The following is a 17,990-nucleotide window of genomic DNA, read 5'->3' on the forward strand; positions in this document are numbered from 1 at the left end:
AGGCTGAGTGTGCCCTGTGGATCTGCTGTCTGAGGCAGGATGCATTTAATGCTTTCGTTAGCATATGGACCATAGTGTTCCTGAATTATAGAGATTTGTAGCTGCTTTCTCTCTGGACACATTTTGGGGTGGATTTGATAGCATGGCCTGGGTCCCTGTGGAGAGAGGACATAGCCGAGCTCTGTGGTAGACAGCCAAACGTGAGAAGCAGATTCTGGTTTACTCGCCTTGTAGTTGAAAGGCAGGCTTGTTCCTTTCTTACTCTCCTTAGTCTACCACCTCATCTAAAACCCAGCAGTTAGGGAGCCAGCCTGGGCCTGGGTTCCCGACCCCACCTTCTGTGAAAACCTCTCCAAGGTCAAGGATTCTTTTCTCTGTCGTGCAGGTTCTGAACGTTGCTCTGCCCTTTATGGTGCCCTGTCCTGTTTGAGTTCAGACGTCAGACTGGTGAGGTTCAGCTCCTACAGTGTAGCCTCAGTCTCTTTGACCTGCAACGCTTGGGAGCTCACAGCGAAGCAGCCCCTGGAAGCCAGGCTGCTCATCCCACTTCAGACCTAAGTGTGTTTGTGTCCTCCAAGGCCCTTTGACTGAGGATGAGTTGAGCCCCAGCTCTGTGACAGGGAGGGAAGAGGAAAACTAAATAGCCCAAGAGCTAATGCATTGTGTTGTTGCCGACAGCTAGGAGGTAAGCTGTTTCCAATAGACGCTGCTGTCCTTAGGCCCATGATATAAAAATGCCTACAAGTGGGAACGGAGAGGCCAAAGCTCGGCCTCCATGGGAGAAGCTCGGTCAGGAGCTCCAGCTGTACCTCAGCTTTCCCCCGTGTTTTCTGCTGGTTGTGGTAAGGGTCCAGTTTGATGACGTCATCTCTGCTGCTTGTGCGTTCACTTCAGCTTGGTGTATACTTCATAAACTCACCCCTGCGGTGCCCTGACCTGACCTCTCTGCAGTACTGTCCGTGTCAGGTCCCAGCTTCCACGTTGAAGTGCCCTGAAGGTTTGCTGGGAAGAGGCGATGGGAAAGCGTCAGAGGCTTCCCAGACACAGAGGTTACCTGCTGCCCTGCTTAGTCTGTCTGACCTTGAGTTCTGCAGCCCCCCGGCTGGGCCTGATCTTCTGACTTGTGAAAGGCTGTGAGAAACCACTCTGAAGTGCTCTGAGGATCGCATGGGCTGTGTGGTCAGTAACTGACCCCAGCGAGCATGCTCGATAGAAGCAGCCTGGATCAATTGCTGCATGATGTTTAGATGAGGTCAGCATCTTCCTGTGCCCCATAAGATGCATCTCTGTCATCTGTTAACTAAGAGAAGGCTTCTGCTGATACTAATTTATCTTAAAGGTCAGCCAGAGAGATCCTGTGACCTTATATTAGTCAACTGTCTATTTCCTGTAAAATATCTTAAATAATTTCCCTCGATAGTGTAGTGTTGCTATAGTTATTTTTTAGAATCATTTCCCCTTATTTTAAAAATTTTTTTATTAGATATTTTCTTTATTTGCATTTCAAATGTTATCCCCTTTCCTAGTTTCCACTTCGAAAATTCCCTATCCCCTCTGCCCCCTCTTGCTCACTAACCCACCCACTCTCGATTCCTGGCCCTGGCATTCCCCTATACTGGGGCATAGAACCTTCACAGGACTACGGGCCTCTCCTCCCATTGATGACCGACTAGGCCATCCCCTGCTACATATGCAGCTAGAGCCATGAGTCCCACCCTGTGTTTTCTTTGATTGGTGGTTTAGTCCCAGGGTGCTCTGGGGATATTGGTTAGTTCATATTGTTGTTCCTCCTATGGGGCTGCAAACCCCTGCAGCTCTTTGGGTACTTTCTCTAGCTCCTTCATTGGGGACCCTGTGCTCCATCTAATGGATGGCTGTGAGCATCCACTTCTGTATTTGTCAGGCAGTGGCAGNGCCTCTCAGGAGACAGCTATATCAGCCTCCTGTCAGCAAGCTCTTGTTGGCATCCACCATAGTGTCTGGTTTTAGTGGTTGTTTATGGGATGGATCCCCAGGTGGGGCAGCCTCTGGATAGTCTTTCCTTCAAACTCTGCTCTTTTAGAATCATTTTTAAAGCATAAGCAAAATTAAAATCTGTGACCCTATCCAAATGTTCATATTTTTGTGGTTGCTTTGCTTTTTATTTTCTGTATACTATTAGTGTATGTGTGTGTATATGTATGTATGTGTGTATATGTGTACATACACACACACACACACACACACACGTACATATCTCTCCTTAAATTGTGATAGTATATATATTTAAAAGCATACATACTGAAATACTTCACATAAGCCTTGCTTAGAGCAAGCAGTGTTTTTTTACCTGGATGTTTGGGCTTAGGCAATAGACTGCGTCTTGTGGAATGTCCTTCCACCCCGGAGACTCTAGTGAGGTTGTCAGTCTTGAGAACATGAAGGGAGCATGCCCAGCCTCTTTACAGTCTGCGCCTGGTGACAGTGTGGGCTTGAGAAGAGACTGGAAAGACTGCCAGCTCTGCCGTCAATATATGTGTATGCAAATGAGCATCATGCCAAGGGGGACACACAGATGACGATCAATGAACCAGAGAAGGCTGAGGCAGCATTCAGTTCTGACATGCGACATTTCTATAGAATAAAGCCATTTGGGACTTAGGTCTGACATGTGACATTTCTATAGAATAAAGCCATTTTGGGACTTGGGTCTGACATGCGATATTTCTTTTTTTTTTTTTAAATATATTTTATTACGTATTTTCCTCAATTACAATTCCAATGCTATCCCAAAAGTCCCCCATACCCTCCCCCCTCTCCCCCATTTCCCTACCCACCCATTCCCATTTTTTTTTTTTTTTTGGCCCTGGCGTTCCCCTGTACTGGGGCATATAAAGTTTGTGTGTCCAATGGGCCTTTCTTTCCAGTGATGGCCGACTAGGCCATCTTTTGATACATATGCAGCTAGAGTCAAGAGCTCCGGGGTACGATATTTCTATAGATTAAAGCCACTTTAGGATTTGGGTTAGGGCACAGAAGGATCCATTCCATATTATTAAGACTGCACATCACTGTCTGTCTGTGGTTACAGGAACACGGCAGAGATCCTGGCTTGGTTTTGAGTTTTGGTTTGTCTTGCCTCTGCCTCCCTCCTGCTGGGGTTGCAGGTGTGCACAACTGTGTGTGGTTCATATGGTACTGGAGAAGGAGCCAGGGCTTCATGCATGCTGGGTCAGCTCCATCAATTGATGTGTCCTATCCTAGAATTTTTAAATTGTGTTACCTCTGATGAGTGCAAGGCTGGAGTAAAAGCCTGGATCCTTTCCTCCGTGTGGAACCTCACAGCTGCTCAGGAGAAAAACAAGTGCTCCTAGTAGCCCAGCAGTCTTCACAGAGACAACTTGTTGACCTTGAGCCACTGAACTGTGCAGAGCATTTGAGCTGGATTCCATGGATAGCAGATTAGACTACCCCTTTATACACCTCCCTGCCATTCCCTTGCCGGCCAACGTGAAGGCAAGGAGGAAGGCTAAAAAGCCAGGCAGTGTCTGCTGCCAGAAGGCAGAGGACTCTGTGGGGGAAATGGCTGCCATGGAAGGGGAGGAGGCAGAGGACAGGCTCTCACTTCCAGGTTTCCTGTGCTTCAGATTGAAAGCCAGATTTCAGGCTCGGCCTGAGCTAGGAAATCATTCCAGAAGATCAGGTTTCTCTGAGCTCATCTCTAGGATCAGCTCTGCTTGCACACTAAAATATTTACAGGCTGCCGAATTCCAGTGACAGCTCTCTAGCAAGGCTCTGGGTGTGACTTGGTGAGAGACTTCGTGTCCCAGGTGCCTCTCAGCGGCTGTCGTCGGATGTGGGTCATTATGAAAGCTTTCACTGTTAATAGGATTATTCTCCAGGGTTGTGTTACATTACATCGCTGTGAAGTTGTGTGCCCGAGTGTGTGTGCCCGAGTGTGTGTGTGTGCATGTAGGGGATGCTCATGGAGGTCAGGGGTCAACTTCCAGTGTCATTCCTCAGACACCGGTTTCCATCTCTTTTGTGCAGGGCTTACAAACTCACCCCACCACGCCTGCATGCTTTTTTGCACAGGTTCTGGGGTGGAACGTGGGTCTGGCCCTTCACAGGGGTCATCTAAGCCCACTGGAAAACACAGTGTGTGATTCATAACAGCAGCAAAGTAACAGTTTCGAAGTGGCAAATAATTTTATGGTTGGGGGTCACCACAGCATGAAAACTGTATTAAAGGGCCTCACGCAGCCTTAGGAAGGTTGGGAGCCACTGTCCTGGAGGCAGTAGCAGTCTAGAGCCTTCCTCAGTAGAAGGAAATGAGAAGGCAAAGATCTAAAGTGGTTCATAAGCAGCCTCTCATGATGCAGTGGGCCGTACATGTCATGGAATTGTGCTCAGTGTGCGTGTGTGGGTGCATGGGTGTGAGTGCATGTGTGCAGGTGTGTGCATGGGTGTGAGTGCATGTGTGCATGTGTGTGCATGTGTGTGCATGGGTGCATGCTTATGCATATATGCATGTGTGTCATATGTATACATGTGTGCATATGTGTACATGGAGGCATGTGTGAGTGCCTGTTTGGGTGCATGTATGTATGTGCATGTGTATGCATGTGTGTGCAGCAGCCATGGTGGTAATGGCTGTGCAGTAGATTTTCAAAGGACAGCACTCTAATGCTGCAGATACAGAAGCTTTAGAGTCTAGGCCAGTCAGGAAGAAGGGTGTGTGTCACTGTGAACTTGTAGGTTGTAGACTGTTGTTTAATAGTTATACAGACGGCTGCTTTCTGAAAGCTCCGACCTACCGCGCCCTTGTCTCTGTGGTCAGTGGGTAACCCACAGTCCAGCATCACTGGAGGCAGAGCCTGGTGATGGTGAGGATGGTGTGGGTCGAATCCCTGATGTCACGGTCTGAGGAGCCAAGTTAGATGCCCACCCGTAGCCAGCTCTCCGCCGTTAGCGATCTCACTGCCTTTTCTGTCTCTTGCAGTTCTATGTGCCGAAAGAGTTGGCCAGATGACTAAGACATACAATGACATTGATGCTGTCACCAGGCTTCTTGAGGAGGTGAGTGTCTGGGGGAGGTGAGGGCCTTTAGAGGGGGTCCGTGTGGGCTGTTTCAGGAAGGACCCTTACGCTGCGCCTTGTAGTATGCAATTTAGTGTTTTCATTTTGCTACTTTGCTTATTTTGAGACAGGATCTCACTGTGTAGCCCTGGCTGGCCTGGGACTTGCTATGTAGACCAGGCTGAGCTAGAACTCATAGAGATCTGCCTGCCGCTGCCTCCCAAGGGCTGGGTTAAAGATATTCACCATCACACCTAGGAGCTTTATCCCTAGGCCTTTGCAGCTATTGGTTTTGTATACATGAATTAGATTTGTTGTTACCGTTTACAGCAAAGTCTGCCCTCAGATTTGTTGTGTAGCTGACGCCGGCCTCATATTCCTGATGCTTTGACCTCTGCCTCCCAAGGGCTGGGATTACAGAAACATACTGTCATGCCCCGCTGATATGTGAGATTGGAGTTATCCAGCTTGTGACATTGCAGTGTGACATTGCCATTGACACATGCGTGAGCCCACATTTGTAGCCATCTTGGGATGTACACAGTCGTCAGGCCTCAGGCTGGATACACCTGTGGGATGTAAACAGTAAGCTGCAGACCAGATACACCTGTTTGGTTTTGATATTCTGAATTGATGGCATTTAAAAAAAAAAAAGTGTCCTTTAAGTACTTGTCGGGACACCCAGCTTCTGATCAGAGTCCTAAACTACCTTCAGGAGAAGGGTATGTTCTTGCTTGTGGTTTCAGAACGTAGTTCGGGAACTTTGTTCAGCTGGCTGGTGGAGCGAAGCGCAGCATCAACATAGAAATACAAAGCAGCAGGAGTGCTTGCCATGGCTGATCTGGGGAAAACAAGTCAGATCAGGCGGATGGCATGCCCTCAAGAGACTGACATTCTCAGCTGGTCTTAGTGTCCTGTTTTCATTTGGGAATAGGGGACTGTGACGCCCCCTGAGGACACATGGGTATGCCCTGAATACCTGAAGGCCAGGGTGGGGCAGTCCCCGGGAGAAATACTGGTAATTTTTTTTTTTTATGCCTGTGACCAAACCTGACAGAAACAGTTTGTGGGGGTTGGGAAGAGGGTGCTATTTTGGGCTCATGGTTTCGGGGATTTCAGCACATTATATTAGAGGAAGAGGTGGCAGGGAGGCTTCCCCTGTGGAAGTGAGAGCATGAGGGCGTGGTTGTTCAGTTCATGGGGTTGCAAGGAAACAGAAGGTGGCTGGAACTCAGTGCCAGATTATAACCTGCAAAAGCTGGCCCCTGCTGACCTACTGCCTGCAGCCAGGATTCACCTCCTCAACATGACACAGCCTCCCAAAACCTCACTGCCAGATGGGGATGGGACTAAGGGGATAGGTGTGTGTTTATGTGTGTGTGTGTATGTATGTATATGTATATGTGTGTGTGTGTGAGTGAGTGTGTGTGTGTGTGTATGTATGTATACAGTGCCCGTCCTTCAGCAATGGCCCCACCACAAACCTGGCCTTCAGTGCACAGGCAGCTCTGGGCCTTGATTCTAGAATCTAGGATGACTCTGTGTCCAGTGACTTTCCATTAGCAGCTCCCCAGGAAGAGGGTGGGATCTTGGGGGAGACACTGAAAGCACAGTGACTGTTGCAGGCAGCGGTGGGTGAGACTGCAGTACGGGCAGGTCCCGACAGTGTGGTGGGATTGTGGTTCCTGCAGCCCCCAACCCTCTGCCCCTCACGTCTTCCTCTCCCTTGCGTTGTTTCTTCCTTCTTTGTATGTGACATTTCCACTCACCCAGGCACACATCTGTTCTATTCTGAAGGAGGAGACAAGAACCCCTCAGCTCCACGTAGGTGATACCAGGATTTGGGACTCTGTGGTGGTCCTCCTGCCTTCTGGTGATACTAGGCTGTCACCATCTTGAGGCTGGTGTGGGCCCAGCTTCAGGCTCTCTTGGCTGCATATTGGGTTTGGAAATGGACCTGCTGACCTTTCCCTGTGTGGGATTTCTTCCCCCATTTGAGGGCCCTTTTCTTAGGACCATTTTTCTAGGCCTTTGTGGGGGATTCTGGGCTCCTGAGCCTCGGTGGTGAGCGTCACCCTCTCCCTGTTCTAAGTCCTTGGCCTCTGCTCTCATCCCACACTCTCCATGGTTGCCTTACCCCCTTCCTGGCCTGCAGAGGTGGCATTCAGAGCGGCCCACAGGTCAAGTCCGTCAGTCTGCACTTACCTGCCTCACTCTCATGCTGTAAGGACCTGTGAGGCTGCTCTGGAACCTGGCCACGGTAGCTACGTCCCCACTGAGACAGAAGCACGGGAGCCTTTGTGTTGGTCAGTCTTGTGTCTGAGCTCCTGCCGTGAGATCCCATCCCTTCTGTGGGAGATCTGTCTCTAGTTGCACTTGTAGGGGTGAAATCTGGCAAGCAGCTAACTGCTGTAGATATTAATTGGGGGTTTCTGCTCCACCCTAGATCATTTAGTTCCCAAATAAAGGACACAAAACCTTTATATTTATTATAAGCCTTCAACACTAGAGCTGGGCAGATATCAGCCCTCTGTGCTATTTTGCCTGCTTTCCTGTCAATAATCCCAAGCTATCACGTGCTGTGTTTCGTCTAAGCTGCTCTTACTCCAACAGGCTGACCCTTGAGGCCATGTGCGCACAATACACCTACCCCATGGTGACTTCTACTTCTGACTCCGTCCTCTCTCTGTGGTCTTTGCCTTAGAGCCCAAGCCTAAGACCCCTGCTTACCTGTCTTCTGCACAGCTACAGGCTGGAGGCATCTCTATTCAATCAATAGTTTTAAATTAAGGAGCAGGGCTTGCACAACCAAAGCTGGCATATGTGAGCATTCACGCTGTCTTAAGGCAACTCGACCTTAGGATACAAGATTTGGCATTATAATTCATAGCAGCAGACCAAACCTCAACAGTTGTCCATCTGTCTTACATTAATTCTACAGCTGCTCTTGATGGTAGATGATATTGTCACAGTGGAGGGACCTAAGTCTGAAGGACAGACACCAGGATCCCAGTGACTTTGGCTCTGGCTCGTAACTATTCCCTGATGGGACTCAGAGCTTTGCCCATTGCATTTGAGAACACTTGAGTCTCTGGCAATATGGCTTCTTGGTTGTCAAGACAATCACAGGCCCTGTGCCCTTGTGGCTCTGGGCATCCACAGCCTGTAGTCCTTGGCTGTGATAGATGAGGCCTCATTGTGGGTGTTATTCCATGGGGTACCTACCACCTTGCTCTCTGCTTTAACATTCAAAGTCCCTTCCAGACCCCTCCCAAGGTCTCCATCCCTTTATACAGAGTCCCTGTATGAAGAACTCCCCGCTTTGGCCAGGCTGGTAGTGCTTGCCTGCAGTCTCAGCCCCTGGAAGGACAAAGAAGGAGGGCAAAGAGTTGAAGGCCATTCCCAGCTAGCTAGGGAGTTTGAGGCTAGCCTGGGCTACATGAGATTTGTCTCAAAATTTTTGTTTTAAAGAATTCTCTTTTCCTTGGTTAATTTTCTGACTAAACATGGCCATATGAAATCCTAGCTTTAAAAAGGAAAATCACATCTCCTTAGAGCAGTTTCTTCCCTCCCCCCTTCTTAGTTACTGCTTTCTTGTTTTATTTTTGATAGGCAATCATGCCTGCACCTCCCTGTTTTATAAATAGCTGCTGTCCCCTTTGTCCTTGATCCTGATAAGATATCACAGGGAAGTCCCTGCCTTTCTCTGGAACTGGATAACTCATAGTCTGACTGCTACAGCCACCTTACACCATTCTTGCTTGGGTTCTGTGGCTCTGTTCAGGAATGCTGGTGTACATACCAACTGCATACTGTGTGCTGCAGGGTTTTCTCAGGGCATTCAAGCACAGCTGCAAGCCGTGTGTGTGTGTGTGTGTGTGTGTGTGTGTGTATGTGTATGTATGTGTGTGTGTGTGTGAGATCTTCAGGCTTGCTTGCCTGACTGTATTGGGATGTACCTAAGAGTTCACTGCTTCTGCCCCAGTTAGAGCGCGCCTTCTGCTGGCCCATAGTTACACTTTTTATCCTAAAATTGGTGAATGGGATGAGTCACTGCTGAGCGTGGGTGTAGGCTAAGCATCTCCACGGAGAGTGCTAGCCAGCCCAGTGTGTGTTGGTGACAAGGGCTAACATCAGGTTGTAGGCTTTCAAGTGACCTTGATTCATTTCTCAGAGAGTAAAGAAATGGTTTTGACTGGCTTGCTTGTTCCAGGGCCTGAGTTAGTTATTTATAGTCTGTGGTGGCCACTAAGGTTAAAACCAAACTCATTTCCTGACTGTTTTCTTGATTTTAGAACTAAATGTTCAATTTATGTTGACTGGCAACAAGAAATGGGAGGTGACTCCTCCCCCCCTACACATACACACTCACACACATAGACACACAGAGACAGATACACACTCACACATGTCAGACAGGTGCACATATACACACACATGCACACATGTGTGCAGGCATGCACACACATACAAGCAGACACACTCAAACATGCAGGCAACACATAGACACACATACTCATATATGCAGGCATACAGACAGACAGATACACACACACACAGACACATAGGCATACCCACACATACACCTTGCCCTATATCTGTGATTCTCAAAAGAAACTAACAATCTTGTTGCCTTGATAAACCTGGACAGAGCCAGCTGTGGCAGTACAGGGACTAAGGCAGGAGGACCAAGGATTCAAGGTGAGCCTTGAATGAACTCCTAGACCCTCTCTCTCAGACAACACTATCAGACACCCAAAAGCCAGAAACAAGCTAGACAAGATAGACTGGAGGCAGTACAGGATTCGGGTTTTCCTGTTACTCATAAGCAGTTTTTCATCCCTTCCTGCTTTTCATCCTGCAGACGTGCCCTGGGTAATTACTATAAAGATTAGATTTCCAGTGTAGGCTTGTGATAGCTGCTCCCAGCTGGGTGGGCAGAGAGCAAGAGGCCAGAGGCCCTGCAGCTGTGAGGTGTGGTCAGGGGCAAAGGGCTTCCTGACCTTGTGTGTTTGTTCCTGTTCTGTTCTCTGTCCTTGTCCTTCTGAGGTGCCAGCCCTCCCTGTCCCTTGGGAAGCCTTGCCCTTCATGTCCTCCAGCTGTGGCTTGCTTTGTAGTGCTCCTTGCCTCACTGACTATAGTGCTCCTTGCCTCTCTGACTATGGTGTTCCTTGCAGCATTGTCTGAGGTGCTCTTTGCCTCACTGACTGTAGTGCTTTTTATCTGGTAGTGCTCCTTGCCTTATAGTGCTCCTGGCCTCAGTGCCTGAGGTGCTCCTTGCCTTACTTCCTGAGGTGCTCTTTGCCTCACTGACTGTAGTGCTCCTGGCCTTGTAGTGCTCCTGGTCTTGTAGTGCTCCTTGCCCTATAGTGCTCCTTGCCCTGTAGTGCTCCTTGCCTCAGTGCCCGAGGTGCTCCTTGCATTGAGAACTCACATCTGTGCTTGTTGGAAATTAGCATCTTCGATGGGGTGAAATCATCAAGGAACGTGGTCAGGAAGTGAGCAGAGAATGTTAAGCTCCTGCTGAGCACCCCATCTGGGCTGGGTGCTTGTCCTGGCAGGGGATTTAACAGGCCTGAGGGAGGCTGAGGGAGGCCGGGGGAGGCCAGGCTTCTGTAGAGAAGTGAACATTGCTGCTAGAGCAGTTTTAGCCACAGGTGAGAGGACTGGAACCATTTTGACTTAATGCTAATCTTGAGTTTGCCTCTGGGTACTCACATCCTGGGCAGCCACACCATTCTTCCTGTCCCTCCCCTCAGGTGAGGCATGGCCAGAGTCTGAGGATGACAAAGGGCCACAGGTGTCTCCCCAGGGCCCTTGAGGATAAAGTCAGGGTTGAGCATCTCTGATTGCTGGGACTGCCAGCGTGTCCTGTGGCCACGTGAAGCTCCCTTTCCACGCGTGCTGAGCTTTTGTGTGATTAGGGATGGTGGGAAAGCATGTAAGGTCCAACTATGTAGTGGGTGTCTATGGCTCACTTCTATAGACACACAGCCAAAGCCTGAGCACAGAATAACGCCTGTGCTTTGTGGAAGGCATTGTCATATTTTCATTTTTGAGCTGTCATTTTTCACCTAAAACAGTGTCAGGAGTGGATTTTAATGGTGTGTGAAGTGTACTTAGGAGTACATCAGAGTCACCGACAAGCAGGTGGCACTAAGCCCCTCTCTCCTTGGTGACTGGTGTGTGCTGGTCTCAAAACCCGGAGTTAGAAAGTTACAAGTAATCCAAAGTAGAAAGTTACAAATAATCCGAGTTAGAAAATTACAGATAACCCAGCCTGTTTGTGAGGAGCAGTTTTGATTTTTCTCTAATTTTTAAAAAGGCTTATTTTTATGTGTATGAAGGTTTTGCCCGTGTGTACATCTGTGCACTGTGTGCCCGGTGACCACAGAGGCCAGAAGAGGGCATCAAATCCTCTGGGAAATTACAGAAGGTCATGAGCTGCCATGTGGGTGCTGGGACCAGAACCTGGACCCTCTAGAAGAGCAATCAGTGCTCTTACATAGCAGTCTGCTACATGACGGAGCCCATGGTCAGAACAGGCAGCCATCTGAAGCCCCAGACTGTTCATTACACAAGGCTGAGTGTCCCAAACCAGTGAGGTGGGGAGTTTGTGAAGGAGCACGTCCCGGGCTGTGGGGGGAGAGGATGGGGGTTTCTTATAACCCGAGGCCTTTAAAACGACTGTTTCTCACAGATAGGCACTTCAGCCATTCTTGCCTTCTCCACGCTGGCATCCCTTTCTGTACAATGCTGCGTGAAAAGCTCAGCTGCTTTCCCGTGCCTCTTCATCTTTTTATGATCTCATTTCTATCATGCAAGTTACCAACTGTGATTACTTTAGTGATTTCTCACCTCTGTGGCTTGAACAAAACTATAGTGCTGCCGATTCTGGGGGAAAGGAACACTCAGGCTATGAGAGTAGTTAGTACCCAGTGTGGAATCGGAGCCTTCAACCGTCTCTGCTCCAGCTGGCCCGTCCAGCTTCTTCATAGAGTAAGTGAAGAGGGCAGTTGGTGTAGACTCTGAAGTGGTGAGGTCTCCTAGAATGTCCTCTACCTTACCAGCCTATCTAATGCAAGTAGGTGGAGCTTACTGGGATGGATTTGGAGTTGGCACCTGTCCCCTACCTGGGACATCTTTCTTCCCACTGAGGCAGCCGTGTCTTTGTGTGGCCCACTCTGTCTGCCTGTTGTCATGGCTGAATTGTCAGAACACCCTGTTCCTACACGTACAAAGCCTCTAAAGTATGAGTAGCTGATACAGGTTCTTCTCTGCCCTTACAGAATTATTCTTGTAAATAAATAAAATTAAATAAAATAATAAGAAGAAACTGAAAAAAGCAAAACAAATAAAGTCCTACCTAATTTATTTTAAACATTGTTTCTTCCTTGGTTACAATGCGGAACTCAGCATGTTCTAGTTCAGTCCTCCTGATGTGAGCTAAAGATGCCTGTCTTCCTACGCAAGCTCTTTGCTTTATTCAGGAGCATAGTCACTCACCTGCCCATCCATCCATTTATCCATCCACCCGCCCACCCATTCACCCACCCATTCATCCATCCATTTATCTATCCATCCACCCACCTATTCATCCATCCACCCATCTATCCATTTATTTATTGATTCATCTGTCATCTACTTATTTACCTACATATTTGTTGGGCATTGGGCTATACACAGATGGCCTGGTCTCCAGCTGAGATGTTGAACCCTGGGACATGGTGGTGATAATTCATCTCCATGGGATGGAAGGAGTTCTCTCATGTCTCCTGGAACCCTGGCTCCTGTCAAAGTTACCTCTCCCCTCAGCCCCCACAGGAGAAGTGTGTGGCTAGCAGTAGGCAATGTCCCAAACTTCTGACCTTCAGGCTAAACTCTTCCCCAGTTACCTAGCAACAGAAAAGGTAGCAGCATACTTTAAAAGGGGCTGTTTGGCCTCTCCTTGCTCTCTCACTCCTCTCTCTTCTCTTTGTCTTCTCCTCTCCTCTCTCCTCTCTCTCTCTCACTTTCTCCCTCTTATTCTCTAGCCTTTCTTCTCTCTCTCTCCTTTTCCTCCTTCTCTCCTCTTGGCCATGGCCAGTCTCTCTCTCTCTTTTACCTTTTCTCTTTCCCCCGCCTTTCTATAATCAAGCTCTAAAACCATAGACTGTCTCTGTTCAGCTGCACTTATTCTTGCCTGTGCGGGAACCTCTCTTCCCTCAGCCCTCTCCCATAACCCCGGGGCTACAGGGTGTGGCCCCGGGGCCCCCAGGTCGGGGGCTACCCCATGTCCATCCCCCATCGAGTAGGTCAGAGGCTTGGATGCCCACCTGGGGATGAGTGAAAAGCATCTGGCAGCCTCCCATGTTCGCCTGTCCAGAGCATAGGAGGAACTCTGGCCAGACATGGGCTATCCTCCCTCCCCCTCCTTCCCCTGGGCCCCTTTTAGTTCCCACACACATTCATCTATCCACCCATTCATCCATCCATCTATTCACCCATCCATCCATCTACCTACCCACCCATTCACCTACTCATCCATCCATCCATCCATTTATAGATTCATCTATTGTCTACCAATTCACCTACCTATTCATCCATCCAGTCATCTACCCATCCATCCATCCATCCATCCATCCATCCATCCATCCATCCATCCATTCACCCATCTGAGTCAATGGTGTTTCCATGTGCTGGCTCTCAAGTAGGGAGAAATATTACCAACGATTTAACAAATAAAGCAATTTTGCCTCCATGTGCCTGGTTTTCATCAACTTTTCCTGCGTGGCTCCTGCACATGTGTGACCAAAGTTATTGCTCTTTAACAGGCATCTAGTACCTGGATGGCGAATTGTTAATACTCCTACTGTTTCTGGGCATGCCCATCTGACACTGAGCCCTGTTGGCCCCTCCAGGATGTTAAGTCTGCATTCTCCCTCTTGTCTTTCATAGAAAGAGCGGGATTTGGAGCTGGCTGCGAGGATCGGCCAGTCATTGTTGAAGAAGAACAAGACCCTAACTGAGAGGAATGAACTGCTGGAAGAGCAGGTGGAGCACATCCGGGAGGAGGTGAGGACCGCTGGCCTGGGAGTAGTCAGGGAGGTGGGTGGGAGCACAGGCAGGTGTGGCAAGACTTGTACTCAAGAGAACCCAGACTTGACATGTAGACCTTCTATGCTGGGTCCTTAGAACTAGCAGGTGCAGGAGCAGCTGCCCTTCTTACATTGTGTTAAGCACCGGAGCAGTGCAACATTGTGGCCTGCAGTCTTCATTGTATAAACTCGGTGCAACATTGTGGCCTGCAGTCTTCATTGTATAAACTCGGTGCAACATTGTGGCCTGCAGTCTTCATTGTATAAACTCTTCATTTCATGGTGCTCAGGCTGTCAGGGGAGAGGACAGCTGTGGACTATTTCACCATCACCAAGGGGAGCCTAGAGTCAGGAGGAAGGATGCTGACTCCCGGAAGTGATGTTTAAACTGCATGGAGACATAATAGTCAGCTGGGGTTGACAGAACAGGGATTTGGAGGTCAGAGCCCAGCTGTCCATGGAGGCTTCTCTCCTCTCATGCTGTTCTCCCAGCAGTAAGTTTTAACTCTGAGGACTCTTCCTTCCCACCTTTTCTTCCTCTCTGTCCATCATTAACTCCCTTAGTGGGAAAGGATGCCCTCATCTAAGACCCTAAGATGTAGCCAATCTTACTCCCTTTTCTCATTAAAGCTATTTCAGACTTGGGCTTAATGTTTTCAAACCACTTGTAAGAAAGTGTGTCATCCCCAGCTTGCTCTCAGCAATGGTAAGCTGGAATGCTGTAGTGTTGCGGGGAGAAATAAAGTTGTTCTTGCCGTCCCTGGTTCAGGGAAATGGCCTCAGTTAGGTAAGGAAGCAGGTCGGCTTTCTGAGTAGAGGGAGACATCACCTAGGTGTCAGCGAGTGGTCGTCCACTGGCCTCCTTCGGTGGCCATCTGGTGTGAGACTTTTTGGGTGTGTACGGAGAGCATTCTACTCCATGGGAGTGGAGATGGCCTGCTTCTCAGGAGAAGCTTTGAACTGGAAAGCTATGAGGTCATGCTTCCCTTTGGGGAATCATCAAGTGGCCCCTCTAGGTAGGGAGAACCTTTATGCGGCATATAAAACAAGTGGACTCACCAAGGACAGCCAAGTCCACGCCCTGCGTGGTGTGGGAAAGTTGGAACAAACCCCTAGCCACATCAGAAAACAGACTTCAGTTCTCCCTCACAGCCCTCACTGAGTGCTGGAAAGGCAGGTGAGAAGTTTTTTGATAGCTACTGCCTTGTCTGAAAGCCTTGAGCCCAAACCAGCCACGTGGCAGAGCCATCAGTCAGCAGCGTGGCTTTCCTCAAGGCTTGTCTTTCTTCCCATACCCTGAGTTTCTGCCCAGTAACCTCTAAATGCAGCAGAGGGTCTGACCAGCTTGTTGAGGGACACTGAGGTGTGCTGGTCACATGGAGAGCTGTGTGGCTTTCTAAGAGGGGTAGAGTCTGTGAACCACTTCTGGCAGCCCACCCAGAGGCAGCACAGCCACAGATCTGCTCTGAGATGGCACTGGGTGGGTTCTGACAAAGTGAGTGGCCTCTCATTTTATTTAGTATCATGGCCCACTGTTCTGGCCACTTGCCCAGCTGGTCATCTGGCTGCTTCCAGAGCCAACAAGCATCAACCCCCTGATCATTCCAGAGCCTTCTGCTCCCCTCTCTGCTCTTCTGACCAAATGTGAGGACAGAGACCGTTTCCAACCCAGAACTGATGGGCTGGGCTTTTCTTAAACATTGTCAAACTCAAGGTTTTGAAACTTTGAGTAGCAAACCAGCCTTCACTTGGGATGCCGCCCCTCTCTGGCGTTCGAGCACAGAAAGACGTTGCCACCTTCCAGCAAGCATCGATCTGCCCCTTGCTGTCCACACAGGTGTCTCAGCTCCGACATGAGCTGTCCATGAAAGACGAGCTGCTTCAATTCTACACCAGTGCCGCTGAGGAGAGCGAGCCCGAGTCTGTCTGCTCAACCCCGTAAGTCACCAGCACAGGTGCCCAGAGCTAAGGGCAGGCGGGCTGATGTGGAATGGATGCCCTTGGAGGCCCCTAGGCAGGGCCACTAGCGTCTTGGGGATAGTCTTTCCCAGAACGGCCATCTGAAGGCCTCAAATGACGCCACCTCACTGCTTCAAGTGAGCTGCTGAGTGGAGGGCAATTTCCCTCTTAACAAGGTGTCAATCCTGGCTTGTTAGAGTGGCCCTTTGCCCTGGCACATCCGTGAGAATGGGGTGTGCTCAATGGTGGATGAAAACATAGATCCTGGAGCCTCAGGTCCTTGGGACAGAAGTCTGGCTGCTTCTGTGAAAGTCAGGAGACCCTTGCTTTTGGGAGCTTAGTGGTCTGCTGTAGGGACACAGCTGTGTTGTGACTTCACTCCATGTTGATTTCCTCACTGTAGCATGGAGCTCTTAAGAACATGTAGGTCACAGGATTCACATATGAGGACTGAGTTCACATATGAGGCAGATATAGAACACTTAATTTTTCATTTATTTATTTGTGTACATTGCGGTGGGTGGGTGGGGCCACGGCCGTGACATGGCTTACATGTGGAGGTCGGGGACAGCTTTCGGGAGTTAAGTGTTCCCCTTTTACCTTGTTGGTCCTGGGCTGGTTGTCAGGTGTGGCAGCAAGAGTTTTCCCTTCTGAGCCGCTTCAGCAGCCCACAAAAACATTCCTTGTGAATAGATGCCCATCTCGAGTTAAGTAACTCTTAGACATCCTGGAATTGCATTGGTTAAATGACCCTGGCCCCCTGGCCCCCTGGCCCCCTGTTGTGAGCTAAGGTGGCCACTATACCTCTCTGATTTTGAGCATGCTGCTCTCCTAGGCTGAAGAGGAATGAGTCCTCCTCCTCCGTCCAGAATTACTTCCACCTGGACTCTCTTCAGAAGAAGCTCAAGGACCTTGAAGAGGAGAACGTTGTACTTCGATCTGAGGTGACATGTGTACCCCGCTTTCACCCCTCGGGTGGGGGTGTCCCTCTGGCAGCGACAGCTTCAGTGACAGTGCCATCTGCTTAACGCCCATCTGAAGACGTCCTGATTGAGCTTGCACTCTTCAGTCAGGGTGCTCAGCTGCAGGCTCGGCCGCGTGTGGGCATTGCTTCCCAGGCGGCTGTTGCAGTGGGTGGAGACTGGGTTGGGTACAGGCACCCGAGCGCTGGCCCGAAGGCTGGGGTAATGATTGAGGAGTAGAGATGCACCAAGAAGACGGTGTACCAGGTCTCAGAGACTGGTCTGCCATGGTGAACTTGGAAAGGCTGGGCCGAGGCAGCCTGGGAACCTGGAAGGCACTGTACCAGGCACCTTCCCGACGTTGTTAAGATTGTTACATTACTGTTATTAGCATCACTGTTGTTAGTCTTCACAGTAGGGCCTACAGCTGCTTACTTTGAGTCTCATTTGCAGTGAAACTCAGGTGCCAGGCTGTTGGGTGTTTGAAGATGTCAGAGTTAATAAATGACAAAGGCGGGATCTGCAGCCTCTGGCTCTAAACCCAAGCTTTTTCCCCCTCACCCACCACCACTCTCTAAGACCTCTGATTCGAGTAGATTTAGTGTTTTTTGTCTTTATTAGCATTGAGCTTGTCTGTAGGCAAGGGATGGCCCTTGTCTGTCAGGTTTGGGCTGTGAGCCTACTTAGCTGGCTCTAGACTTCCAGAGACACCCCAGGAGGGCAGACCATCTGTCACTTTGAATTTGCCACACACTGGAAAGAGCCTCCTGTCAAGGCACAAGGAACTCTTTCCCACAGCCTATCTTTGCAGACCCCACACTAGCCAGTGATTTAGGGTGACTGACAATGTCACCCAGGCTTGGTCTTATAGACCCATGGCTGAAGAAGGGCAAGCCCATGCTTCCTAGCTGCAGTCTCCTGGCATCTGGTGCAG

The 17,990-nt window shown here is 49.5% G+C and overlaps 1 protein-coding gene across 10 annotated transcripts in view; it reads left to right on the plus strand.

The window, feature by feature from the left end:
• The window catches only part of Trak1 (trafficking kinesin protein 1), a 166,164-nt gene that overhangs the window by 116,704 nt on the left and 31,470 nt on the right, over window positions 1-17,990 (plus strand). For all 10 annotated transcript variants that reach the window (XM_029481567.1, XM_029481566.1, XM_029481569.1 and 7 more), the window contains 4 exons: window positions 4,982-5,058; window positions 13,996-14,112; window positions 15,973-16,073; window positions 16,930-17,038. In XM_029481567.1, the coding sequence (XP_029337427.1) occupies window positions 5,008-5,058; window positions 13,996-14,112; window positions 15,973-16,073; window positions 16,930-17,038 (378 nt within the window). In that variant the 5' untranslated portion in view covers window positions 4,982-5,007. The remainder of the gene's footprint in view (window positions 1-4,981; window positions 5,059-13,995; window positions 14,113-15,972; window positions 16,074-16,929; window positions 17,039-17,990) is intronic.

This window comes from Mus caroli, chromosome 9 (assembly GCF_900094665.2).
Source record: "Mus caroli chromosome 9, CAROLI_EIJ_v1.1, whole genome shotgun sequence".
NCBI classification, from domain to species: domain Eukaryota; kingdom Metazoa; phylum Chordata; class Mammalia; order Rodentia; family Muridae; genus Mus; species Mus caroli.